This window comes from Folsomia candida, unplaced genomic scaffold, assembly GCF_002217175.1.
Source record: "Folsomia candida strain VU population unplaced genomic scaffold, ASM221717v1 Fcan01_Sc009, whole genome shotgun sequence".
In the NCBI taxonomy this organism is placed as follows: domain Eukaryota; kingdom Metazoa; phylum Arthropoda; class Collembola; order Entomobryomorpha; family Isotomidae; genus Folsomia; species Folsomia candida.
The window spans coordinates 791,494-816,570 of NW_019091201.1; the positions used below are offsets into that span (position 1 = coordinate 791,494).

Sequence of the window (25,077 nt, forward strand, 5' to 3'; positions counted from 1 at the left end):
ATTTTTACACAAGTGTCGTTCATGTTTGTGTAGAGGATGAGATGAGATGAGGGTAGAAATGCTGTAATGTTGCGCAAGAATATGTATCCCATCCCGTGAAAAAGATTTCACATCATGTTGGTCCTTCCTTCCTGCGTGTGCATTGTTGTTCCCCCAGTAAATACGGGTGGATATGATTATGGTATATACGTATTTATGATGAGTCCGAATTTACAAGGAATATGGAGGATTCATACCTCATTTAATTTGTATTGTTGTGTATTTGTTTAAACAAGGAAAACAAAACAAGCATATTTCCGGAATGATAAAATCATTAATTGTTTTGTCTTTCTCTTCAATAATCATGATGGGAGTGGTGTCTGTGGTGGTGGTGGTGATGATGTCCATGGTCATGACCTGACGACTCGTAAGTGTTGTAATAGCTGTACGGCTGCTGGTAGTAATTGTATCCGTATGTTGTGAAGCTGGGGATTCCAAACTCTAGAACGACTTGTCGCTTATCTTTCTTACTTGGTGTCATTGCAGCAGGTTCGTTATTCGAATCGGAAAGAAGTTCTTTGTATGAATTTGAGTCTGAAAGGTTGTAAATAACGTTAGATTTTTCATTCCACCCTCGCATGATTTATTGATTTTTACACGAAATGTACCCTTTTTCAACATGAAGTCCATTCCTTCCAGAGAAGATTTCTCCTCCTTGGCTTCATCCCAAAAAATTGGAGATGCGCTCACAAAGGGAAGAGCCAACATGGAAGAAAATGCGAGAATGGTGAACAATTTCGGCATTTTTGTCGTATTTTTTGATATTAAAAGAAAAAAATTACGAGCTTACAATGAGACTGACCAATTTTGAATGATGGCTGAATCAGAGCATCTTTCAATTTATAGATGACCATTTCGTTCCAGACATAATAAATATTAAGACATCTGCATAAAGAACAAATCATTTTGATGTGTTTATTCCTGGAAAGTACACGGTAAAATCCTCGAAAAATGCAAATGTTTTACGGCATTCAGAAGTAGTAGTAGAAGCTCATTTTTATTGCAAAATTAAATTCTTTTAATGCTATTCTTGGACATGAAATAAATTCTTCTGGGTTATGTTTAACACTAAAAAATAATTGCTGTGTGAAGTTCATTGTCAATGATGATGCTGATTGCTCATCCATACAGTAATTGCGTTTTAATATGCAATCAACTTTACCTATATACACAATATGATGTCACTCGTCGGCACATTTAAAGCGGAATGACATGTCGATAAAGTAAAAAAAAAATATTTCAGGTTCTCGGCTAGTAAACAAATGTAAATGTTCTAGTCGGCTGCTTCTGATTCTGATTAATTTGTTATTGTATTTTTGGAGTAGGTTTGAACATTTTGACATTGAATCTTTTGTTGTAAAGTGAATGATGTATCAAATTCGATTCGACTCATGACCTCACATCTCATCATCTTGCCTCCAGCAACATTCTACACAAAACACATTTTTATACAGGTGTTTGAATATAATCAGTAACTTGCAATGATGAACTTTGTCTGTTGCAGTTTAGTTTTGCCAAGCCGTTTGTCCATACGTAACCTTCACTAGGTTATTGCTTGCTACTTAATTTTTATGATTTCCACAAAATTGCAAACTTAATTATTTCAAGTTTTTTGTCACAAACTACAAATACAATTCAAGTTAAAAATGGGCGATAAAATAGATTTTAGAGTCCCATCTCCTGAAATTCCTCTGAATAAAATGGATAACAATGATAGGAAAGTCGCTGAAAATAATACTTTAAAAGTGGAAAATGTTTACGAGCAATTAGGTAAATACTAAAAAATACGTTCTTTTTTAAATAAGATTTTTCTTATTCAATAAAAATGTCTTTTGATTAGGTGGATTTTCAAGATTTCAATTATTTGCAACGGTTGTAATTCTGTGTTTGGAGATTCCAGGCGCAATGGTGGCGTTGAGCCCGATTTTGACGACAACCACGCACGTCGACTTTTATTGCGAAACGAACGATTCGTCCATATCACTCGTAGCCAAGGATGATTTGTGCACAAATTCATGCATTAATGGGGAATTAAAGGCTAAACCACCATTTAAATCTATTGTTCAAGAGGTAACAAGAAGCCACTAACCAGCATATTTTTAATGTGTATGCTCATGAATTATAATTTATTTACATGTTCACAGTGGAACTTGATTTGCGAGAAATCATGGATTTCCGACTTTCTTACAAGTCTTTTCATGATAGGTTCTGCCCTTGGGCCTTTAATAACAGCGCAGATTGCCGACAGGTGGATTATTTTATAATTAACCAATAAAATATTCAATACTAATTTATGAATTTTTGGAGGTTTGGGAGAAAACCTGCCTTTTTTCTCGTTTGTATACTCTTGAGTGCATCGGGAATATTTGCATCCCAATCAACAAGCATTCCGATGTATGCAGCCTCAAAATTATTCTCAGGGCTTGCTGCCGGAGGTACAAAATTAAAAAATGACTTGCTGATTTGAAGTTATTTATTGACTAAACAATTTATTCTACTAATTCTCAAATTATGTAGGTTGTATGGTCGCCCACATGAATTATTTAATGGAATTTTTGACCCCCTCGTGGAGAATTATTTGTGGATGTGTCTCATTGTGGCCGGTTGGCGAAATGTTGTTGGCTTTGGTTGGATACTTAAGCCCAGACTGGAGGACGCTATCTTGGGCGTCAATCGTCCCAGCGTTACTTCTGATCCTAACATTTCCGTAAAATTATTTACAATTTTTATTAATTTCTTATGCACTAATAGTGAATTAATTACATAAATTAATTTCCAGATGGTTGTATGAAAGCCCGAGATGGCTCCTTTGCAAAAATGAAACAAAGAAAGCTGGGGTGATTTTCAACAAGATTTCCGCATGGAACAATCGTCCCGAAATATCGGAAGAATCGCTGCTACTTCTGCAAGAGTCCGTTCTGAGATCAGCTTCTGACAAAGAAGTCTTTCAAAATAGATGGACTGCATTTAAAGACAGAAAAATTTTGATGTGCATATCAATCTTTTTTTTCGCCTGGTTTGCAAATGCACTGACTTATTACGGAATTTCGTTTAACATGAAAAATATTGATGGAAATCCATATCTCAACGTGTTCCTACTGGGTTTGCTGGACTCTCCGGCGGAATTATCGGGAATGTATTTCAGCAACAGGTCATTAGTTGTAAAAATTTAGTGCTTAATCACTTTTAAAGTAATGTTACATGAATTTCTTTCAGATTTGGTAGAAAATCGTCATTCATCGGATTTCTCATCGTGAGCGTATGCTGTCTCGTACCTCTTGCCGGAATCCATTTAATTTACGATACCCAATCAATCAAAATGCATTTTGGGACTGTGATTCTCATTTTATGTTTAGCAGCTAGATTTTTTAATGAGACAAGTTTTGCAATTATGACGTGTTTTACGGGAGAATCATTTCCTACAATAGTTCGATCGATATGTTTCAGTATTTGTACAATTGCTTCAAGTGTGGGAGGAGTCCTATCGCCACAAATGGCATATTTTGGCACATGTAAGTATTTGTGGGCTTATTTTCATTTTCTAAAATGCAAATATTTGATTTTTTGCCACTTTTCTTTACAGTTTGGGCTTCCGGACCTTACATTGTATTTAGCGTGACGTGTATCATTAGTTGCATGCTCTCTTTGAAATTGGAAGAAACTAGGAAATTGCCACTTCATGATGTTAACTGAATTTGTATGGATTAAATTGACACGATTTAAGCATCATAAAATTTTATTATTCTGGCTGAGTTACATTGTAATACTTGGATCAGAGTCAAACCTATACGAAAAAAATAACAATTTGTATGCAGGTATTAATTAAATTAATATTTTTCCTGCCAAAATCAAAAATTTTATGTATAGTTAAGACTTTGAAAAAGTAGGAAACTGATAATTACAATAATTGTAATCTCTTTTTACAGGATAAATTAGATTTCAGATTGAGATTTTTAAAACTTTGATGTGAGAATACATACATAAAATATACGTGCAAAAGATTTTGACTTAATTACTTCTTTATAAAACGCACTGCGGTTGAACACACTTAACAGCTTTTGGATGCAACCGTGCATTTTTTTCATGTGCCTTTTTTTACTCTTCCTCAGACACGGTTTAATCGTTCTTGTATTGTTCGCTCTCAAAAATCAGTATTTATGGTTTGTTGTAAATATAAAGCAATAAAGTTTCCCTTTCGTCCTGCACAAGATAATGTTTAATGAAATTCAAGGTTAATTTACTCCTTTGCGTAGACATACTCTACTCAGGTCGACAGTATTACTTACTTACATATATAAAATATCGTATATAAAATATATTATTTTAATTCACGCCTCATGTAATAAATGCTTTCTTTAATTTCGTTTTGAAAGCTTTATAATAATTAAATATGGCATTTTTTAAGACAAAAATGCAAACAATTTGTTACAAAAGCAATTTCACAATGATTTTGTAACAAGTCTGTGTATCATCTTATTGTAATATCAACTAAATAAATCCATATTATCCATCCATCCATTGCACAAGTACATGACTAAATTTACAAAATTCTAGAAAGTCAATTTTCTCGCTGCTTTTTATCGCGTCGTAACTTTTTTCGTCTCTTTTTAACATGTGCTTCTTTTGGGGTAAACTTGAAGACTTCTTTGGAATTGGACTTGACGACTTCTTTCGAACTACTATTACTTGCACGTGAACTTATAATATTACTTGCTGCGCCGTGATACGTCAAATCTGGAAGATGTTGATGGGACGGATCTGGTTTAAATTGGTCCAGTTGGTCTGGTAGCGTGGAGAACTTTGTTGGTTGGTTGTATTTTGGCATGTTTTTGAAAATATTGTCGTTATTGGTGTTATGCTCTGGATGGGAGGAAGATGAGCCAAATTGGGAATTTTTATTTGATTCGCCCTTATTTGGGAAGGGCATGAATGGAATTGGAAGTTTAAGTTTGGGTCTAAATGTTGTCGGGTAATTGTCCGGATGGTTGGAAAATGGGTGTCTTTTAGGTCCACCATTTTGTGATTTGGTGTCATCGTCTGACATTGGTTTACCGTAAATGACGTCTGGTTCCTTGTTTGTGGGTCTGAGTTCGATGGGGACGGGGACAATGTTTGGTCGTGGACGGTTGTGCATGGGCGTGTGGAGAAGATCAAACAAAGCTCCTGGCATGTCCATCATGCTTTGTTTTGGGGGCCTCTCCTGATTTTGTGGGGGAAGATGCAACCGGATATTGGAAGGTCGAGGGTTGTCGTTTTGAGCTTGACCTTGTAGTTGCTGTTGTTGAGGGCTTTGTTCTGGCGCTTGTGGTTTGTTGGGGGCGGTTTGTTTTGGGGGGAAAAGTTGGGGCCCGTCAAAGTGCGAGTCCTCTTCGTACTGTTGTCGGATATCATTTTGTTCCGGATTTTTGTGCCCTTCATTCTCAGATTGGGGTTTGTAATGGTCATTGTGGTGTTGATGTGGCTCGGGTGAGTCATTTTGCTGATTCTCATTATGTGGAATTTGATTTGGTCCATTATTATTATTATTAAAATGTCCTGGTTCTTTATTATGGTGATGATTATTTTGCTGGTGTGGGTTGTGAGGTTTGCCTTGGTTGTTCTGATTCTGATGGTGGTTTTGTGGAGGGGGAGGAGGAGGAGCAGAAAAATATCCAGGTCGGAATCGTTTCATCATACTGGTCATACTGGAAATAAGCCTAAATGGCCACCGATCACGGAATGACGGTGGTGGTTTCGAAGATTGTTGTTGTGGAGCAGCAGCAGCATTATTGTTTGGTTTAGGTCTTTGAGGACCTACATGATGCAGTTCTCTGTAAGGATGATGCGGTCTATGGCCATGTTGGTTGTTGAATGGGGGTCCACCAGGAGGGCCAGCATTAAAATCATTCGGAGGACCGTCATGGAATGTTGTGTGTGTATGGTGACTGGGTCTGTGGGGATTATGCTGTGGACCATACCTAAAGTCATTTTGTGGTCCATCCTCATGCTGATCGTCGTGATGAGGTGGCCCAAAAGCTGGTGGTGAATTGTCACCTCCATGAAATTGGTAATTCTCATTATCTGGTCGGACATGGTAGGGAATACCAACTGGTTTAGGTGGGGGACCACGCTGAAATCCGGGCGGGGGTCCGGCATGTCGGAATCCACCTTCGCCAATGCCTCCGCCAGTCTCATATTCAACACCCTGATCGTTATCATTGTTGTGATATGGCGCATGGTCACCGCCGTATTCTGAATTTCCTGATGGTCCAAACCCATGAGGAGGACCATGACCAAAGTTATCATCATGTTGATGATACTCGACCCCACCGTCGCCTCCTCCGTCATGATGATTATAATCTGGAGCTTGATATTCCTCCTCGCCTCCGCCACCACCTCCAAAGTTTCCTCCTGAAAATCCCTCAGGATGCTCGTGATGATGATCGTCACCTTCAAAATGACCAGCGTCATGTTCATGATAATGATGCGGGGGTCCAAATTTGGGTGGTCGCGACTTATGTTTTGGTCTCCTCCTCTTCTTCCAGGGAAATCGGAGTCGAAGCTTTTTGAAAAATGGCTTTCTTGGCTTTCTCTTCGGTTTCCGTCTTGGTTTCCACCAATTTCTAAACCTTAATAAAGGTTTGCGCTTTCTCCTGGGTTTTCTTCGAGGTCTTCTTGGCTTCCGTCCCCAGCCGCGACCGTAGACTCGTTTCTTGTAGAAAATTGGAATCACTGGTCGGTTCTTTAAGACTTTACAGGCACCTTTGCACACCTTCTTGGAAACGCGATTATTCGCAGGTCTCAGCTGCCCCCCGGTGAATTCAGGAACTTTCTGATATTGATCACCTTCGTGGTATTCGTGGTCAACTGGGTTTTGATCTGTTCCATGCTGATTAGCCTGCTTATCAGAATGGTACTGATTATCAGGTTGATATTGATTATCAGATTGGGGGTACTGCTCCACTGGAAAATTTTCGCCATGAGGCGATTGTTCCGTTGCGAACTTGTTCTTGTTATAGTTAGGATTAAGATGATTTCGGAATTCATCCTCGGAAACTTCTGTATTTGGTGGTGGAGCATCATTATTACTGTTACTTTCCTGATAGAAATTGTTATTATTATTATTTCCATTTCCCGACGGCCCCGTCACTTCACTGTACTCAACGCCATTGTCATTATGACGAGGATGGTTATCATTATGATATTCATGATTCACAAAGTTTTCAGTTACAGGGTTTGTGTCAATATTTTGAGCGTCTGATGGAAACCCGGTGGGCATGTTAAAGTCTCGAAACCCTTCTGGGAAACCGAATCCATCGTTATTATTACACTTAACACTTTGAAGAAGCAACAACACGACGAAACTTCCCACTTGTACTTTGGACACTTGAACCACACCCCTCGTCCCCATTTTAAGAGACTTTATTAAACTTGATTTATTCGTTCCTTTTAAACTACATTGTATTTATGTTGCTGCACTTCAAAATATGGATCAGCCTAAATTTCAGAGATGAAAAGTTGTATTATCACTGACAGCTAAAAGTGTAATGGATGAAAATTGAATGTATTCCAACAATCAGAAATGTAAAACAATATTGAAAATGTAAACTAATACAGACAAACAAAGAGTAGACCATTAGGTTAGCAGTGAGATAAAGACGCGATGTGGAGGAGGAGGAGGTGAATATACCGAGACCACCACATTTTCATTATCAAAATAGATTGAACTTGTTAACTTGGTCAAGCCGATCTGAGAATAGAAAGCGAAATTGGTTCAATTAGAGTAAGATACTTTTTAACAATAATAATTATTTTCGTTTTATTCATCATCATCATTATCATTTACCTTACCACGAATGTGTGTGCATTTATGAGTAGGGATATCTTTTTCCATCCCATGAGTCAAATTGGTGGAAAAAATCAATTCAATTAGTGCATTTTGTTTTATATAAAATGCAGTATCGCTTTTAATTGTATACACAAGCTAATTATTTGAGGTGAAGATTCTTTGGATGAAAATGAACATTGCATTGTTGCATTTTTCGTAACAATTTCATTTCGCTTCATTTACACGTGAATTGCATAGCAGAATTTGTCATTACGACGCAAAATGTGACATTTTATAACAGAGGAGTAAGACTATGACACTTGAAACTTTTTAAAATAACTCGTATTGAAGCAACGTTCACTTTTTCGTATAAAAGTTCATCAAAGAAACTAATTTGCACACAATGCAATAAAAAAATACAGGTACTTGCAGTCATTACGTTTATTATGTGTGCATCCCTGAACTTCATAATAAAAGGAAGACTCACTTCTGTTGTCTGTGTTAAAATTGAAGAGTTGCAATTATTCCACGTTCGTTCAGTTCACTGATGCGTAACTTATGGTAAGTGATTCTATTATGTGTACAATGTACATGCATATTTATTTCGTTACATTGTTGCAGATGGGATATTCGAAAATAAGAGTTTGAATTTTACTTTCCTTCAGGTCAAAAAGTTAAGAAATCGATAATAATTGGACTTTTTGGTCGTGGAGTTTAAATGTTATTTATGTATTATACCATTAAATTATCGTTACTGACCCATAGTTAATCTAGTCCTTCGTACTACTGATTTTTAATAAAATTTCTCTTGGGTGCGATGTTGATTTCATAATAACACCTGCTACTTATGCAACCAATTAAAATTTTCATGATTTCCTATAAAAAGACAAATATTTATTTCAGAAACCAGTTTCCAATTTTTGAGTTTTTTTTAAGAAAAGCAAGAAATCAACGACGTTCCGACATTGGACAATCAAATTGAGATTTTCAGGACGATCAAAGGGATGAAATGAAAAAGCAACTTTTCCCATGTTTAATTTCATGCTCATTGATAAAGTTATTTGAAATCTCACAATAAATTTTGATGGAATGATTTATTTATTTATATGTAATTTGTCAGATTCTTTACTCAGTCATAATATTCTCAAACTTATAATTGGATTAGTTTTCAAAAAGAACTCTACGTCGGACTAAGGCTAATTATCTATTAATTATACTATAAAATTACAAAAATAGGAAATACTTGATGGTTCACGACAAGGTTATCATGGTGTGCACATAGTTAGGTTACATCACACGACAGCACTAAAATTCTGGCTTTAATCCTCATTAAAAATAGGTCACCACATTTAACCCATCCATTAATTAATTACATAGAATATAATACTTGACAATAATTTTACCCTGAAAGTCAATTCTGCACTGTAGGTTTATTTAAGTTGTATATTATAATAATAGTGAATTGGCACTTATTCTCTGCTTCGTTTAATACAAGTCACAACATCCGTAAAATTGACGATAGTAACTAACTCTTAATAGTACTTTGTGTCAATACATACATATGCTCTTCACATTGCTTCACATAAAATGAGATATGACATAAACAATTAAATGAGACAATTGGAGCCATTCATCTTTCTCCACGACATAGTAATGAGTCCCGTCTCCACCAACCTTGTGCTTCTTGAGGTTTGGATGGTTGACCACCTCCACAATTGCAACGCATTGCAGATGCTCCTTCCGAAGAAGCTCCAAACCTACATCTACCTAAAGCCAAAAGTGTTAAAGTTTCCACCCAAAGAAATTGTTATGTGCACAATCCTTTTATTTCTTCTTGTTTTATTACTTACGTGGGGCGTCATCAAAGCGCTGTGCCCCCATGCTTCAGATCCGGTACTATAACCTTTCGAAACTTTGAGAGTTGAACTGAGATAAGTTCCGTGGCCGTACGCCTTTCTAATATTTAGCTCGTTTTTCAGCCCGCGATGAATGATGGAGTGGAAATTTTCCAACGGCGAGCCATGATACGCGAAGAAGCTTCCATGTGTGACCTTCTCGGCGTCAAAACTCGTTTTGGGAACGGACGGAGTCACCTTGAAGAGGAGGAAGGGCTCTGCCGAGGTGATAAATCTGGGGCTAATGTCGGTCAAATTCATCTGCAATTTTAGGGCTTCCAGTGTTGCAGGAATGTTCTCCGTTATTGCTTCAATCGTCAGGGGATTAGTGAATCTGTAAGTAAAAATAAAATAGTTTTTAAAATAAGTTTCCTGACATTTTACACTAAATTATTTAACAAACAGTGCGGCAGGTATTTTCTCATTTTCGACATCTTTTTTGTTAGCTTTTTCATAGGAGAGAAGAATTATTAATTAGTAGTAAACTTACACCCAGTGAAGAAGTTCCCAGGCCATCCGAGGAAGCTGCTTATCCTCCGTAATGTCCTGGAGGGGAGGGATAACCGCAATAGTTTCCTTCAGAAGGCCGAATTGTTTCTCCTTCGTGACCGGATTAAAAAAACTCGAGGGGAAAGGCATGAGGCATTGTGGTCGCTGGTCACTCATCATGACCGCCTTCACAAAGAGAGACATTCGTAGCTCGCACACTATCCGAGTAATCTTCTTCCCGTCCAAAATTATCTCGAGGACAAGCTGCCGATAATCCAGCAAGTGGTACAGCTCGTCCGCCATTTGAGAACGTTGCATCTTCAGTTGTTCCTCCGAGCAGGGTGCAGACGGGAGACAATTATTAACCTATTAAAGAGAATCTGATGACATAAATTATAATAATGAAATGTTTACAAGTACTGTACAAACTTGTGACATTTTTGGCCAATTATCATAATAATTATGATGCGGCATATCGACTGTTGTTGAGTATGCATTCGACGTCGGTCACTCCACAGCCACAACACAAGTCCGAACCTTAATGAAAAGATTTGGATTTGTCATTTGTTGTCACCATGTTGTCACTGACGACTCGTCAGTTCAGTGATCAATTTGTGGTTGTTCGTCGTCGAATGCATATTCAATGACGATTCGTCATACTTTTGTAAATATCAAAACTAAACTTTGTTGTTTAAAATAGTCGCGAAAAACTTACTAAACTCAGGTTTTTAAATAATAATATTTACTAATCGCACGTATGCTACAAAATGATGACGAACGTTGATGGAATTCAGTTCGTGTTTTACCGTTTATCCGCCATTATTAAAAGTTAAAATTGGCATGATGAAATTGGATGGACTGTCAAGTCAACTGTGATTGATTCCATCTTGGTCATTACTTTGTTCATTGTTTGCATGCAGAAGCAAACGATCATTTTTCATGAGCTACAGTGTTTTTATATGGTTTTTATTGACAATTGTTACTGGATGGTGGAAGGAAAGCAACATTTATATAATAAATAATTGTAGCACTGTCACATTATATTCACATCATATAACTCTCCCCAGGTTTATTTTCTTTCACCCTTTGTTAATAAAGTAATTCTAAATCTCAAAACAAGTTATGATGGAATGACCAACAACAACAAATAGTCTTATGAAATTTTGCAATTTATCGAATCTCTTTATTCAGTCATAACATTCTCAAATTTTCAAACAATAAATTAGAACAATAATTTAGAAATTTGGAACAATTTAGAACATTCTATGGGGTCATTTGTTGATGCCCAGGTGTTTGAGAAATTACCAGGCGTAGTTGGCGTATGGGGTGGAGAAGGTTTGGTGGGCGAAGGTGGCGACGGCTGGGGCAGCGGCAGCGTAGGCGACTGGGGCCTAAGAAAAATTAGAGAGTGAGCATAAAAAAGGTCATAATTTGTACTTATCGAAGTCAAGATATGTAAACTTACAGCGACGGCGACTGGAGCAGCGTGAGCGTAGGTGGCAACTGGGGCAGCATAAGCGGCAACTGGGGCCTATGAAAAATTTCAGGAGAAAAATAAGGATCAGTCTTGAAAATAGGAAGGCGTTTGTCATAATTTAGCTTACAGCGACGGCGATCTTGGCAGCTGGGGCTCGTTGGTTGAAGCTGTAAGATTGGGCAGCTGGGACGATGGCCTTGGCGACGACTGGAGCGTGGGCGTAGGCGACTGGAGCGGCGTGGGCGTAGGTGGCAACTGGGGCAGCATAAGCTGGGGCGGCGTATGCGACTGGGGCCTGGAAAAAATCAATCCATAACCGTTCATTTTCAGGTCATACGTTAATGGTAATTTTTAAGAGAACATTTCAGAAATTCGGTCTTACAGCAGCGACGGCCAAACGGGCAGCTGGGGCTCGGTTGTTGTATTGGAGGGATTGAGCAGCGGGGACGGCGACCTAAAAATTTAGTTCAGGAGATAATCATTAGTTTAATCAGAATTTAAAAAGAGTATTGAATATAACGGTGATATATAATTTCTGCACTTACGGCAGATTGGTAGACTGCTGGTTGAGCCAAGAATCCGGCGTTAGCGACGGCGACGAAAGCCAACAAAGCGACGATCTATGTATACAAATCCAAATAAATTTGTTAAGTCGGTGAAGCCACAAGTGATTTCCAATTTCAAAAATTCTGATTATTAAAAACTTACGGAGTTCATGATGAAGTTTGGTTGGTTGGTGTGTAAAACACAAAAGTTGATGAGATGAAAAGTTGCTTGAAATGAAGCTGGAAGGAAACTGATACCTTTTCCGAGAGACGGTTGACTATTTATACAAAATCTTATCCATCGCAGTCAATAATACAATTACCAACCTAACCAATAATAATGGTACGCAAGCAGTAGTAGTTGTGGTCAGCAGATCTGTACAGGTTCATTTCCATGTCCGCTAAAGATTTAATCCGCAGCATGAGCGTCCCTCGGCATCATTTGACCCTGTATCATCCAAAAAACTCGACAGGAACATCCCATCCCCACGCATTGTTGTTCTTTTAGCACTTAATTCAATTAGTAAAGCAGAACAGGAATAACAGCGAATGTATTATTCGATTCGCCTGAAGAAATTAGTCCAGTTCTTCACGAGGTACTTTTATTATCATTAACAGCGTTATCTGATAGTCCATCTTGACCATTGTAAAAATGACTGAACGTGATACGTGAGTGTAAATATTTACCAAATAAAATGCATACATAGGTCAACTCCACCCTTCATAAAATGTCGTAGAGAATGTTATAGCAAATCAATAAAGGAAAGGTTAAATTGAGCTATAAATCAGCATATCGACTTTGCAAAACTACTTTTCGTTGGCACATTGAGGGTCATGCAGCCACGACTTTACCAAAAATATTGGACAGATAACGAACTCACCATGTGGTCCATTGGCACATTGGCGTTGTTGATTATAGCACAATTTTTCTAATCAAGAATGCAAAATGCAACTATAGTCTAGACGGCAATTGCATAAATTTATTTGTGTGCATGATTATTTTGAAAGAGTCAAATGAAAAATGTTGTCATCAAGATCTACGATAAAATTTGCGAAAAAAAAATCTGGGATAAATTTTTCTTGGCACTTATGTATTTATTAGGGGTCCAACTTATCGTCACCAAATTTTGTAAAATTCAATACTTTGTCATTGTTTCTTTCATTGTATCTTTCAGAGAACATGTTTCTGATACATTCATTCATAGTTGAGCACTAATTACATAGCAATCAAAACTAACCATCAAATGATTGAATAGATTAGTCTCATCTCGGATATCCATTTCAGGGCCGTTTAAGGCTAACAACAAATAACCAGCTAAAATTACAAGCTACGTAAGATCTAGTTATTATGCTAATTAGATGAGTACCCACTACCCATCTATCCAAAGTGCAACTGAATACATCAATTTATAACAATCGTTATGTGGTCATGTATTGTTTTACATTTCATCGACAACCATGATCTTGAAATATGAGTACGCTTCTTACTTAATGATATGGGTCGACAGGGATGTTGAAGGCTAAAATTTTGAGATGATTTATTTCCGGCTATCCTTGCCGTGTAATAAAGGTTATTATGCTAAAGAATATTTAGACTTATTGAAATGGAAAAATTAATTGAGGACCGAGTTACCCCACCTAAATAAAAACTGTAATATAATTTCTGCTTGTCCAAAATTTCCGAAACACGATGAAATTTAATATAGCTACATGCATATGCATCTTCTGGAGATTTAATACATTTGTTTTAAAATATCTTGAATTTGCATAATTTTGCAGTAATTTTTGCATTTTGGGAAATTTGTGACAACAAAATTTGCGATTATTCTGCATTGAGTCGCCCCGACTGGATAAATTTCCCGGATTTTGGTTTCCATCACCGGCGTGGGCCACTCTCATTTGACGATTGGTGAGTTGTTCACTTGTCTATTTTTACTTTGCATTTCAGGCCTGGGAAAAGTTTCTTGTTTTATTTTCGTCTGTCGGCTCGGCTGGATAATTAATTTAATTAGGATAAACACCAGCAGTAACTGTGTGACCTCAGTTAATTAATTATAATGAGGTCGTTACTGATCTCGTCTGCCCTTCTTCTCGTCACGATTTGGTCTGTTAGTTCTGGCGTGGACGACAAGGCCGAAGTCGTCGTACCGTCTGGGTTCCTCTGCCCAAATTGTTACGAGCGAGCAAAGTCTGTGCTGGAGAAGGCGTGGACCTTGACAGATCCATTGGTCACGAGTTATGGCGTTTTAGTCTACAACATTTTGAAGTTCGACATTCCAAAAGCGCAGGTAGGTCGTAGGTTTTGGTGGGCGGAATATTTGGTCGATGGGTGGAAGAAAGATGAAAAGGTTTGTAAATTGTACTTGTGGGTTTTAGGAGGTGTGTAAATTCCTACAAACGAGCCTTGACGGGCAGGATGGGACAAAGACTGAAGCACCCTTTGCTATTTCTTCGGCCATCACCAAAGTTTCTGGGTGCAAAGCAGCCGCATTGAAACCGGCTTTAAAGCAGGTAAAATTTAATGGTGATGAAGATAATGAAATTGTTTATATTGAAATACAATGTTAATGAGAATGATAAAATGTTTGTCTTACATGTAATTGAAATTTGACCACTATTCCTAATTAACTTTTGTATTATTTTATTAATTTAGAACCTGGATAAAATCCTCAAGGAAGGAACAAATTCCCAGGACATTTATTATGCTGCGGAAACTTTGAAAAATACGGGAGGAGCAGTTGACACTGCCAAGATTGCTGAATTATTAAAAGCTGCAACAAAAGCGGATGATAGCCCACAATCTTTGGGCTACGCTTTGTGGGCGTCAACCGTGGGGTTCAAAAGTGGAGGAAAGTTGGAAATTTGGGAAAGGATTGAGGACGTAATTGCACAGGCGGATGAAATTGACAAGCAATATCTTCAGTTTGAGGGTGGACTTTCAGTGACTGGTGAGTAATTAATAAAAATGTTTTTATGAAATATTTTTTACATAGAAAATACTTAAAACAATGAAATACTTTTAGCTGCTGTTATAAATGGCGTGTTCCGTCTGGCTGACGTTTCTGGAAAACCGTTCCCCTTGAAGAACGATCAAGTCGTGAAATTCAGCAATTATTTGATCTCTCGGAAAACGGTTACCACTCCACGAGGACTTTGGCTGTTTCTTACTGCATTGGATATTGTCTCGGGAAACAAGGCAAGTTTATTTTGTTCAAAACAGTTACTTTGTAGTTTTTGTGTCCCATTTTAATTGCTGCCAAATCATATGTCCATGATTATGGTAGTTATACGCGTGGGAAAAATTAAGTAAGCATGGATTTTGAAGTTTAGACGAGTTATTATTTCTGACTCGTTCGAATTCAATTTCCTTGTTACAAAATACCCGTTTTTTTTACACCAAAACTTACTATTTCTGTCATTCTTATTCATTACAGTTCATGAACCCAGTTTACATTGGAATTAGTGGATCCAATGTTTTGAATGATGCCAACAAAGTTTTATCTGTGAAAGTTGCCGACTTATTTGGAAGACCGGTTGATGTAGCCGTCTCTTTGGAATCGTTGACTAGCTCGACTGGGACTAAAGTTGGAGATATTCAACTTGTACAAGCTGTACCATCCAGTGACAAGTAAGGACTTCACAATATAAACAATTTCCAGTCATTATTTTTATAACTAACATTATTTGTTGTCTTGCATCGCTTCATAGGAAGACTTTTACCGTGGACTTGAAATCAAAGACTTTAGCTAAAGGCTTTTACAAAGCTGTGTTGGTTCCAAAGTCTCCCAAAAATGACAAGAAACTGATCTTATTGCCAACAACTGTACAAGTCAAAGTAACTGGAAAATTGGGAGCAGTCACAGCTCGCGTTGGCGTTGCAGATACTGATCAGCAGTCTCAAACTAAATGGCACGATTTGAACATTAAGCAAAAATTGAGCTCCAAGTTGGAGTTGGACCCTTCAAACAAATTGGTCATCAAAGTAGCCACAAGTCAGTCTCTTCATCAAGTTTTTGTCATCTTGAAGAGCAAAGCAACCAAGAAGGAGGTGGCGTTCATTGCTCAACCGGAAAGTGACGGGAAAACTGATTATAAGTTAGAATTGGTAAGAGTAAATTATATGTATTGTATTTATTTGGAGCAAAAATGATGTGAAACTTTCATTCTCCTGAATATGTCATATGTCGTGTTGACCAGTTTTAATTTCTGATTTAGTATTAACTAACCAACATAACATGCTTATTTCTTTATGATTTTGTTTAATGCACATTTACATTTTTCCGTTGTAGGATTTGACCTCCAATGCAAAGGATCTCGGATATAACTCTGGGGCATATGAAATTACCCTGATTCTTGGAGATTTCTTCATCGATGATTCTGTGGAATGGGTTCTGGGTGATGTACAATTGCAAGTTGCTTCAGGAAAGCCCAAGGCACCAAATCCTTTGTACGGCATTGCATATGGACCTAAACCAGAAATTAAGGTAAATTTTAGTTTCTCATAGAATTTTAATTTACAAACTGGCAGTTCCTAATTTGTTATCCGTTTCGTGTTGCAGCATCAATTCCGAACACCAGAACCACGACCAGCACGAGTTCTATCGGATGCGTTCACCATTCTGACATTGTCTCCATTGCTCATCCTTTTCATTCTTGTAAGATACATAAAGATTCTTCTAGAAAGTATTCAAACTAATAAATCCATTAATTATTGCAGTGGATCAAGATTGGAGCGAACATTAGCGGATTTCCAGCGTCTCTCAGTGCTGTCCTTTTCCATCTCGGTCTCGGAGGTAATAGCAAATGATGACGCATTATAATTGAGAAATTTAGCTATTAGTTAATGTAAAATGATGTTATATATTCAATACTTTCGTTCTTCTAAGTAACGTTATGGTGAAAACTATTGATCTGATTTTGTTACTATGTTCTAAGAAATGCTGCGTAACTGATCTTCATGTATTAATTCATATCTTCTCTTTCAGGCATTTTCGGCGTGTATGTCCTCTTCTGGATCAAGCTTACCATGTTCGAAGCTCTCAAACTTATCAGCATTCCAGGATTCATCACTTTCATCTTTGGGCACCGTTTATTGTCTTATTTGTCTGATAAACGTAAAGCTTGAGAAAATCCTCGAGTAGAGTAGTTCGTAGTCTCAGTCAATATTTTCCGTGCCTTGTTAATTCCACTGTTATCATTTCCAAATATGTGACTTAAATTTTCATATTACGAGTCAAATGTAGTAGCTTTCTTGTTCTTGTCGAGTGAACATTTGAAGAATGATTTTGTTAAATTATTATGACGATGGGCAGTATGTTTTTTCAGTTACTATTGTGCACAATAGCAAATGTTTTTCAAAAATAAATGTTAACCACAGTAAAAAATAATTTTGTTTCGTTTTATTGACTTTGCATCAAAGAGAAGAAACTATGGACAGATGTTGACTGATTTTGTAGGATAGTTTCATAGGACAAGATTCATTCCTGCAACACTGCACAGAATTGACAAGACAAACTCGACAGAAAGAACAGTAAGGGCTTCTCTCTGGGAGAAGTCGGAGGAGGAGACAGCGGCGAGATTTAACGAAAGGAAATAAATAAATTAACTAGTTAATTGCTTCGGTGGGGAAATTACTTAATGGTGGTAAACTCCGGCAGCGTGTCCGTAACCGACAGCGGCTGGGTGACCGAAAGCTGGGGCGGCGTGGGCAACGGCGAGTGGGGCGTGGGCAACTCGGACAGCTGGGGCAGCATAGGCCTAATAATATGACGATAAAAGATATTGTTTTTAAAACTTGTCTCGTGTTTATGTCTTGTGTTTTGAATATGCACATATTTTGTGGACTTACGAGTGGGGCAGCGTGGGCAACGACGGCCTTGGCGACTGGGGCAGCAACGACGGCCTTGGTCACAGCTGGGGCAGATCGGTCGACGACGGCGTTGAATCCGTGGACGGGGTCAGCGGTGTAGGTGACGGTTCGGATGGCACCATCGGGCTCGACGAGGGAGTATTGGCCTTGGACGCTGTCGCCATCACGGGTCTCGGAGGCGGTCTTGGAGTCTCCGGTCAAAGCGTCGGAGACGGAGTATCCTGTAGTTCAACATGAAGCGTTGTTTAGATTTGAGTTTGATTCCCTTTGAGTAACTAATTTCCGTATTTATGTAAACGGATTTTGCACTTACCGTAGTTGTATTGTGGGTGGGGGTCATATGGCTCTGGTTGGACGGCAACGGCGGCTGTAAAAAAATTAATTTCGATAAGTAACAAGTAATTAATGAAAGTAGTTCAGCAAAATTATTCGGAAATCTCACCCTTGGCGATGACGGGGGCAGCTGCGTAAGCGGGGGCAGCATATCCGACGGCGGCTGGGGCCAAAACTCCGGCGTTGGCGGCGGCGACGAAAGCGAGGAGAGCAACAGCCTTTATTATATAAATTAATTGTTAATATATTATCGCCCACGTATATCGCCAACCGATCATCAGATCGGATCAACCGAAAATCAGATTCGAATCAGATTATGATTTGAGTTCTTAATTGATTGGATACCTTGATCATTTTGATGCTTGTATGGGCACGAAGATTGACTCCGAAATGGCTTTGTAAATGGAAGAAAAAGTTCCTTGTGAGAAGCTGACACCTGAATGAATTTGATCACAAATTGTGCCGTATTTATATGCGACTAACTATGCGAACCAGTATGGCATCCAACCTAAGCTATATCGCCTCCCTTACAGTGATCCATCCGTTTGCATGCACGCTTCGTAGCGAGTGAACCTTGCTCCCTTCTCATGAAATTGGTTGATATTGATGGTATTAAGGGATCATGATGAGAGAACCAACTCCTTTTATCGAAACAGAATAATTTGCATATAAAGTAAAAATAATGGACATTGTTAAAAAGTGCACACAACTTCCACGCATAAAATCCTTAATGTGTGTGAGTGAGAATAATATGTAAAGATAATGCAGAATAAATAGTGTACCTTGCCCAGACACATATTATTATGCAGGGACGACGCGCATTGTCCTTTTTTGCAACGTTAAGTGCTACAAGGATTAACCTTATCATCGAATAATTATATGCTACCCAACAAATCAAGCAATTAGTAAATATGTTGGTTGGCTGCAGGTCGACGTCGACCTGAACTTGAGAGTTGACCATTTGCTCATTATAAGTTTTTTTAATTGAAAAAAAAGAAACAGAGGATTTACGCTGAGAAATTTTGTTCTGATTATTTATTTTATTATGCACATTTTGAGGTTACAAGAAAGGAAGAAACAAATTGTGTTATTTTTATCTTGATGAACAAAATGCACTTTTTTACAATTTGGTTGAACTTGAAGTAATCCTGAGTAGATCGTTATCATCCAAATGAATTTTCCCGTTGTCGAAATATTCTGCAATAAACCTTGCACATATCCTGACCTGATACTTTCAGTTTCATTGAATGCATAATAATGAATAACATGATGTAAAATTGAAACAATAAAAAAAGTGTCAAGTCCATTTCGACCTAGGATTATCTCCTCCTCTACACATTTAGGATGCAGTTTGGAGGAATATTATTCCATAATTATTTATGTATCAAGGAGCGGTATCTCAACGGTCTGTCGCCCACATTAAGCATCCCATTCATTTAGTTAGATGATGACGAATTTGAGGGGATAAGTATGTAAGTTCACAGACAACTCCATAATTATTATGCACTAGACTGACCAGAATTTTAAAATTTGTAGGTCAATGCTTTGCTAATTTGGGTGGATGCATTGTTTGTATTTATGGGATGGACGCCGCATTGTTGACCATCGTCATCGTACTATTATTCAATATACATAATAATAATATGAAATGAAACTGATAGCAAAACAGCATGATGATCATTTTCATTTTCTTCTATTTACATCCAAGAGAAGACTATGTATGATTGCAAATATCTCTAAATGGATGCATTGATAACTTTAAAAGACAATGCATTTTGATCAGAAACGATTACAAATTTCAGAATATTTTATATTGGATGTATCGATCGATACTATTTACGCAAGGCAAGGCGACAAATATTAAACAATGACTTCCAATCATCTCTACATTATGGTCTGCTTTTTAGAGGTGTACGTACATACATGAAATGATTGGATTGTTCATCGTCTCTCGTTGACTCTTTGTTATTATGCAACAAAATTGTAGTAGTTCTGTAAGTAACTCTGAATATTTCTTGTTTTATTGAAACGAATTCATTACAAAATTTAATATTGATTGTGGAAATTCTGCTCGCTGAAAGTAATAATAAATGTATCACATGCACCTTGTGGGGCTGTTCTGGTTGTAGGGCGATATATGTATAATTGCCCTTAGGAAAGGAGTGAATTATCAGGTAGTAGTGTTATTATTATACGTATTGTTGCATCTTAATTGGATTTCTTATTAGTGCAATTCTTGAGGTAATGGACAATTTCGTGTAATATGCAATTATCTACAATTAAGGTAGGAAAACATTGAAAAATCGAACACTATCTTGGAAAATTACTGCCTTTTTACAGGTATAATCTGCCATTTGTGGTGTGATGAATACCTAATCAAGGTGGGCCAAATTTACGTATATTCATAATAATTATGGATATAGTAGTACGTCGCCCAGCTTGACAGTAGTAAGATTCACGCATTGATCTCTTTAAGCTATTCAACATACTTGAATAGTAAAGAAATCAGCGAGACCAATTTGTTAACAAAGTTTTAGTGTGAAAAAATTTAATAAAATTTTAGCATCCTAATCAAAAATCAACTTATTGAATGCCGAGAACATAAAAATGAATGATTACACACGCCTTCATCATTTAACAATGCTGCCAATTGTTTCGCATGCCATTTATCCATTAGGAAATCCTATGGACATGATGATACACCGTGTGGGAAGATGTTTTCTTTTATGTACGACAAATTGTTAGCGTTGTTATTTGTTCACATAATTTGACTAATGGCCAGAATTTGTAATCGGATGGACATTTAAAATTTGAATAATAAAACCATCAATCAATCAGCTGCTTCTTTGTTATTACCTCACCCAACTCTGCACACATTATTAAATGGAAACGTTATTAAGGATTATCGTCATCAGTTCAGTTGTAAGATCTTGACCCAATATTTATCATCATCCTAATTCAATAAAATCTTCACTCTCCTACAAATTAATTAGGTAAGAATACTACGATGTGCACTACTTTTAGGCAAAAAATAGGACACTCATAAAATTTAATGTAGCATTGTGGTGGTCCACAATTTGTGGATATTTTGTTATAAGCCCGACCGGAAGAGAGGAAACATAAATTCTTACAGTGGATTAATTAAACCTTGACCTTCGTTGATTGCGCATTGTTTCTTCTAAAAGTGCGTCCTCGACTTCATCCATCTCATTAAGATGTGGATTATTGGATTCGTTTTCAAGTTTGTAACAAGAAGAATTGAATAACGTAAGAAACCGGTGACGACGAGACTTTTGCTAATTTATTGTGCGCATCTATTATCCACTTGTATACTTTTTTTCACAAGAGGCGACTTTACATATATGCCTACACAGAGTAACGAAGAAGAAGAAAGGACGTATCCCGTAGGGACGGAAGGTCACTTGTTGGTGATGTGATGATCATTCATGATGATGCGATCAGACAAATAATTTTAGAAGATATATGTATACTTGCCAAATCTTGGCCAAAACTCATTTCTGCTTTTGGTCTTAATTCTAAACTTAATTGTTTATGAGCGACGAGTTGACGACGACGACCTTTAATTTTGTATTTGAGGCCGTCCATTATTACATGTTATCGTAGTATTGTCGTTCCAAAAGCTATTATTGTGTGACGAGACGTTATTATGGCAAATTTGTCATCATCATGTTCCAATCCAAGTTTCAATGTTATTGAATTGATTAGAAGAGGTTTGTCTGTCTGAGTCAAGAAGATATGAAAAAGTTCATCCAGCTTGACCAGCTTGGGACATTTAAATAAATAAATAAATGGTACTACATCTTCAGTCTCAAGGTCGGATCCAAAATGTGTTTACAATGAGGTCGGGTTTCGCATGAAATTATGATTTATAAGCCATGCGTGCGTGCACATTTGGGGAACTGATAACCATTTGCTTCTGTGGGAATCATCCCTAAATTTTATAAAATGGATTTATGTATAGATTACTTAATAGATTCTCATTTGCTTTTTTGCTAACTTTTACTTTTTGTAAGTATTTTCAAATTACAGACTCAAGTACAAGTTATGGTCACGAAGTATCCACAGGTCAAATTGTAAATAACAATTGTTATATAAACTGTGAATAATCAACGGTAACAAAGTTACTTTTAAGGCATCTATTGACAGATGCACTAATGATCGCATGCTAGTTATTTGTGCCTGATTCAATTACTTTATCATGCTTTTCATCAGTCATTTCATTGTGGATTAATGAGAAATTATGTAATTTTTTACAAAAACAACAACGAAATTAACAGATTAAATAAGACTTTGAATGTAAGAATTCCATTCCGGGGAAATTTGATTTATTTTGTTTATGCATTAATAAATAATGGGAGGTTGAAATAATTACTAGTTTATAAAAAAATGCAGTGATGAGCGACAGAATTAACAGGTAGTTGTTTAAAATCTTGAAAAAAATGACGTAAATTTTTTAATAATACACGACCAAATGGATAAATATGTAAATACCCTTTAATAATTTTTAACATTAGTTTTAGAAACAATAATGAATACTCAAATTCAAAGTTAAATATATTCATGTGTGAACAGCAATTATGTATTTTAGAGAAGGTTAAAAGGTAAATAACAGGTTCATCTTCAGCATAAACTGAGAGTGTACTTGGTCCCATTCTGATATTGATGATGAGAAATTGCATAAAATATGAGAATAAATAGCACATTTTTATGCTTTATTGGCATTTTTGTGAGACTCTTCCATGTTTAACAAGGTAACGACGCGCAATTATAATGTCTGTAATCACAATCCTGTAATTTACAGTACCGCAAAATGAAAAAATGCATAGTAAAACAAAATCTAGCTGCAATTACATATGTCCATATTACGGGAAGGTGGTAGACCAATTAACCAAATAAAAAAATCTACACAAAAGTGATCAAAGTCAATGGCTTCTATTATTATGGGTGGCATTTTATTCAGTTTCTTTCCTCCTTCTTGCCATTAAAGAATACGATCAATGAAGTCGTTTCAGTGAAGGATTTCCAAAAAACAAACGCAATTATGTATGCTAATGATCGTACGGGAATATTATTTTATATCTATTAAATCAATTAAAAACTGAAAATATGCAAACATTTTGTGCATGATATTTAAATGTAAAGCAGTCCAATCCAGATTTGAGGACAGTCTCAATAACACGCGACAAATTAAACGCCTCAAGAGATTCCAATCAAAAGAAAGGTTGACAAGTATGGGTGATACAATTGCATAAATTAATTTAACGACGCGATAAGATGTAGAAACCACAGTTCAATAATATCCAATCCACCCATCAGACAGGGTATCACGAATATGCGTGCATATTGTCAATATATTGGTTTTGCATGTCAAGGGTGACAACTCGTTTCTTGTCGTAAGTTAAATTAAAAGTAATAAGCTGCCCAAATTCTGAGGTACACAATGTTCATGCTCATCCACGAGTAAACCAGTGCAATGCAGAATATTTAAATGACAATTTATAAATTGATTGATAATTGGCGTGTTTTTCAATTGCTCCATTTTTGTCTTGAATGTCATAATATGTAATAAGCTAGGAAATATCTATCACCAATAAATTGCTGATAAATGGATCTGTACCATTATTCTTTTGAGGCGTGTGTGGCGTGGTCATGCAGTTTGTGCATGTTTTTAAAGTGCATCTCTTACAAATATGTAATGCAAGTACGTACAACAAAGCTGAACTCGAAAGGGGTGACGGGTCTGCTATCTAATTGCACAACTTGATCTTGATCGCAATTTCGTGTGCCGCATTGCAATGCAATAAAGTGCATTTTGATTGATTTTAATTATGCAGTAGCACTTTCGCTTAATAATAAAAACAGCAATATCACGCCTTTGCCTTTGGGCAGTGCTATTAATAACTAATAATCGTGACAATTTGAAGATCATTTTACTGAGATGAATTTTTGTAATACTTCATAAAAAATAAATAACAATATTTTTTTTGATATTTTGAGAACGCTACAATTTTATTATCTCATTAATTTAAGACGAAATTGAAATGGCCATGACTTTAAGTGCACAAATGTTATTTTCAAAATGGGAAATAAATACAATAAATTGCCTAATCAATCAATGGCATTCATTCATTTCGATGTTTATTTAAGTCACTCATTTTACCGTGATTTACAGAATGTTAAGGTTTCTGATGTTTACAAACAAATTTAAACAAATAGTACACTGAATCCCAGTGACTTTTCAGAAGGTCAAACTGCCTACAGCACACATTGTTTCGTCTTTATTGTAGTCAGTTTTAGTCGTTTAGTTCCCTTCGAATTGGCAGAATGGGTCATTGATGAAATTGGCATGATACGCTGTCAACTAATTGATTTGCAGTCACTCCATCTTCCACGCTGTCATAGACAAAGCTCTGCCTTTTAATACATATTATGTTTTAAATACAGCCAAAGTAATGACATTGACAGCAGTAACAATTCATTTGGAGGGTGAAGAAGGAGGGCTACAAAAAGTGACTACAAATGAGTTATGCAATACGAACAGGGCTCTCTGCATATCAAATTTTATCCATTCTTTGAAAATGAGAGGATTAATTTGGACATCA

The 25,077-nt window shown here is 36.8% G+C and overlaps 6 protein-coding genes and 2 long non-coding RNA genes across 11 annotated transcripts; 4 read left to right on the forward strand and 4 right to left on the reverse strand.

The window, feature by feature from the left end:
• Positions 1–262: 262 nt before the first annotated feature.
• LOC110854076 (transcription factor MafB-like) lies at positions 263–1,241 on the reverse strand. The gene is made up of 2 exons (XM_022102473.2): positions 648–1,241; positions 263–573 (listed from the first exon to the last, which is right to left on the reverse strand). Exons 1-2 carry the CDS (start codon positions 781–783, stop codon positions 335–337), a joined length of 375 nt encoding a protein of 124 aa, XP_021958165.1. The 5' UTR covers positions 784–1,241; the 3' UTR covers positions 263–334.
• Positions 1,242–1,421: 180 nt separating this feature from the next.
• Positions 1,422–4,243, forward strand: LOC110854077 (organic cation transporter protein). The gene is made up of 8 exons (XM_035854980.1): positions 1,422–1,809; positions 1,880–2,109; positions 2,184–2,287; positions 2,347–2,474; positions 2,557–2,746; positions 2,819–3,190; positions 3,256–3,551; positions 3,623–4,243. Exons 1-8 carry the CDS (start codon positions 1,686–1,688, stop codon positions 3,730–3,732), a joined length of 1,554 nt encoding a protein of 517 aa, XP_035710873.1. The 5' UTR covers positions 1,422–1,685; the 3' UTR covers positions 3,733–4,243.
• Positions 4,244–8,312: 4,069 nt separating this feature from the next.
• On the forward strand, positions 8,313–8,947 carry LOC118436528. The gene is made up of 2 exons (XR_004835531.1): positions 8,313–8,407; positions 8,512–8,947. It is a non-coding gene; the product is annotated as an uncharacterized LOC118436528 (long non-coding RNA).
• Positions 8,926–11,103, reverse strand: LOC110854111 (protein mono-ADP-ribosyltransferase PARP16). 3 transcript variants are annotated; one of them, XM_022102510.2, is made up of 4 exons: positions 10,946–11,103; positions 10,232–10,596; positions 9,697–10,075; positions 8,926–9,613 (listed from the first exon to the last, which is right to left on the reverse strand). In XM_022102510.2, the coding sequence occupies exons 2-4, from the start codon at positions 10,546–10,548 to the stop codon at positions 9,425–9,427; spliced, it is 885 nt and encodes a 294-aa protein (XP_021958202.1). In that variant the 5' UTR covers positions 10,549–10,596; positions 10,946–11,103; the 3' UTR covers positions 8,926–9,424. The 3 variants fall into 3 exon arrangements, with proteins under 3 accessions (XP_021958202.1, XP_035710709.1, XP_035710710.1); XM_035854816.1 differs by lacking the exon at positions 10,946–11,103 and adding an exon at positions 10,660–10,876; XM_035854817.1 differs by lacking the exon at positions 10,946–11,103 and adding an exon at positions 10,660–10,902 and having other exon boundaries at positions 9,469–9,609.
• Positions 11,104–11,383: 280 nt separating this feature from the next.
• On the reverse strand, positions 11,384–12,573 carry LOC110853729 (cuticle protein 38). 2 transcript variants are annotated; one of them, XM_022102045.2, is made up of 6 exons: positions 12,416–12,572; positions 12,253–12,327; positions 12,090–12,161; positions 11,835–12,002; positions 11,696–11,761; positions 11,384–11,621 (listed from the first exon to the last, which is right to left on the reverse strand). In XM_022102045.2, the coding sequence occupies exons 1-6, from the start codon at positions 12,422–12,424 to the stop codon at positions 11,532–11,534; spliced, it is 480 nt and encodes a 159-aa protein (XP_021957737.1). In that variant the 5' UTR covers positions 12,425–12,572; the 3' UTR covers positions 11,384–11,531. The 2 variants fall into 2 exon arrangements, with proteins under 2 accessions (XP_021957737.1, XP_035710711.1); XM_035854818.1 differs by lacking the exon at positions 11,696–11,761 and having other exon boundaries at positions 12,416–12,573.
• Positions 12,574–14,163: 1,590 nt separating this feature from the next.
• LOC110853727 (dolichyl-diphosphooligosaccharide--protein glycosyltransferase subunit 2) lies at positions 14,164–17,636 on the forward strand. The gene is made up of 10 exons (XM_022102042.2): positions 14,164–14,540; positions 14,629–14,763; positions 14,906–15,200; positions 15,276–15,448; positions 15,687–15,880; positions 15,961–16,357; positions 16,542–16,736; positions 16,812–16,907; positions 16,970–17,045; positions 17,238–17,636. The coding sequence occupies exons 1-10, from the start codon at positions 14,310–14,312 to the stop codon at positions 17,375–17,377; spliced, it is 1,932 nt and encodes a 643-aa protein (XP_021957734.1). The 5' UTR covers positions 14,164–14,309; the 3' UTR covers positions 17,378–17,636.
• LOC110853728 (larval cuticle protein A2B) lies at positions 17,637–18,942 on the reverse strand. Its single transcript, XM_022102044.2, has 5 exons — positions 18,800–18,942; positions 18,564–18,672; positions 18,435–18,488; positions 18,101–18,342; positions 17,637–18,009 (listed from the first exon to the last, which is right to left on the reverse strand). Exons 1-5 carry the CDS (start codon positions 18,806–18,808, stop codon positions 17,887–17,889), a joined length of 537 nt encoding a protein of 178 aa, XP_021957736.1. The 5' UTR covers positions 18,809–18,942; the 3' UTR covers positions 17,637–17,886.
• A 1,401-nt stretch (positions 18,943–20,343) lies between these two features.
• Positions 20,344–21,291, forward strand: LOC118436608. The gene is made up of 2 exons (XR_004835587.1): positions 20,344–20,448; positions 20,584–21,291. It is a non-coding gene; the product is annotated as an uncharacterized LOC118436608 (long non-coding RNA).
• Positions 21,292–25,077: the final 3,786 nt, after the last annotated feature.

Coding starts and splice junctions, on each gene's coding strand:
- LOC110854111 (XM_035854816.1), bottom strand. CDS start 10,704: ATGCCGCATCATAATTATTATGATAATTGGCCAAAAATGTCACAA. Junction 10,597..10,659: donor ATTGGCCAAAAATGTCACAA/GTTTGTACAGTA, acceptor TCTCTTTAATAG/GTTAATAATTGTCTCCCGTC. Junction 10,076..10,231: donor TGGGAACTTCTTCACTGGGT/GTAAGTTTACTA, acceptor TTTTACTTACAG/ATTCACTAATCCCCTGACGA.
- LOC110854077 (XM_035854980.1), top strand. CDS start 1,686: ATGGGCGATAAAATAGATTTTAGAGTCCCATCTCCTGAAATTCCTCTG. Junction 2,475..2,556: donor CTCAGGGCTTGCTGCCGGAG/GTACAAAATTAA, acceptor CAAATTATGTAG/GTTGTATGGTCGCCCACATG. Junction 3,191..3,255: donor GGAATGTATTTCAGCAACAG/GTCATTAGTTGT, acceptor AATTTCTTTCAG/ATTTGGTAGAAAATCGTCAT.
- LOC110853729 (XM_022102045.2), bottom strand. Junction 12,003..12,089: donor CCCGTTTGGCCGTCGCTGCT/GTAAGACCGAAT, acceptor GATTTTTTCCAG/GCCCCAGTCGCATACGCCGC. Junction 11,622..11,695: donor CTGCTCCAGTCGCCGTCGCT/GTAAGTTTACAT, acceptor AATTTTTCTTAG/GCCCCAGTCGCCTACGCTGC.
- LOC110853728 (XM_022102044.2), bottom strand. Junction 18,343..18,434: donor CCACCCACAATACAACTACG/GTAAGTGCAAAA, acceptor GTTGAACTACAG/GATACTCCGTCTCCGACGCT. Junction 18,010..18,100: donor TTGCCCACGCTGCCCCACTC/GTAAGTCCACAA, acceptor TCATATTATTAG/GCCTATGCTGCCCCAGCTGT.
- LOC110854076 (XM_022102473.2), bottom strand. CDS start 783: ATGCCGAAATTGTTCACCATTCTCGCATTTTCTTCCATGTTGGCTCTT. Junction 574..647: donor GGACTTCATGTTGAAAAAGG/GTACATTTCGTG, acceptor ACAACCTTTCAG/ACTCAAATTCATACAAAGAA.
- LOC110853727 (XM_022102042.2), top strand. CDS start 14,310: ATGAGGTCGTTACTGATCTCGTCTGCCCTTCTTCTCGTCACGATTTGG. Junction 16,358..16,541: donor CTGATTATAAGTTAGAATTG/GTAAGAGTAAAT, acceptor TTTCCGTTGTAG/GATTTGACCTCCAATGCAAA. Junction 17,046..17,237: donor TTTCCATCTCGGTCTCGGAG/GTAATAGCAAAT, acceptor CTTCTCTTTCAG/GCATTTTCGGCGTGTATGTC.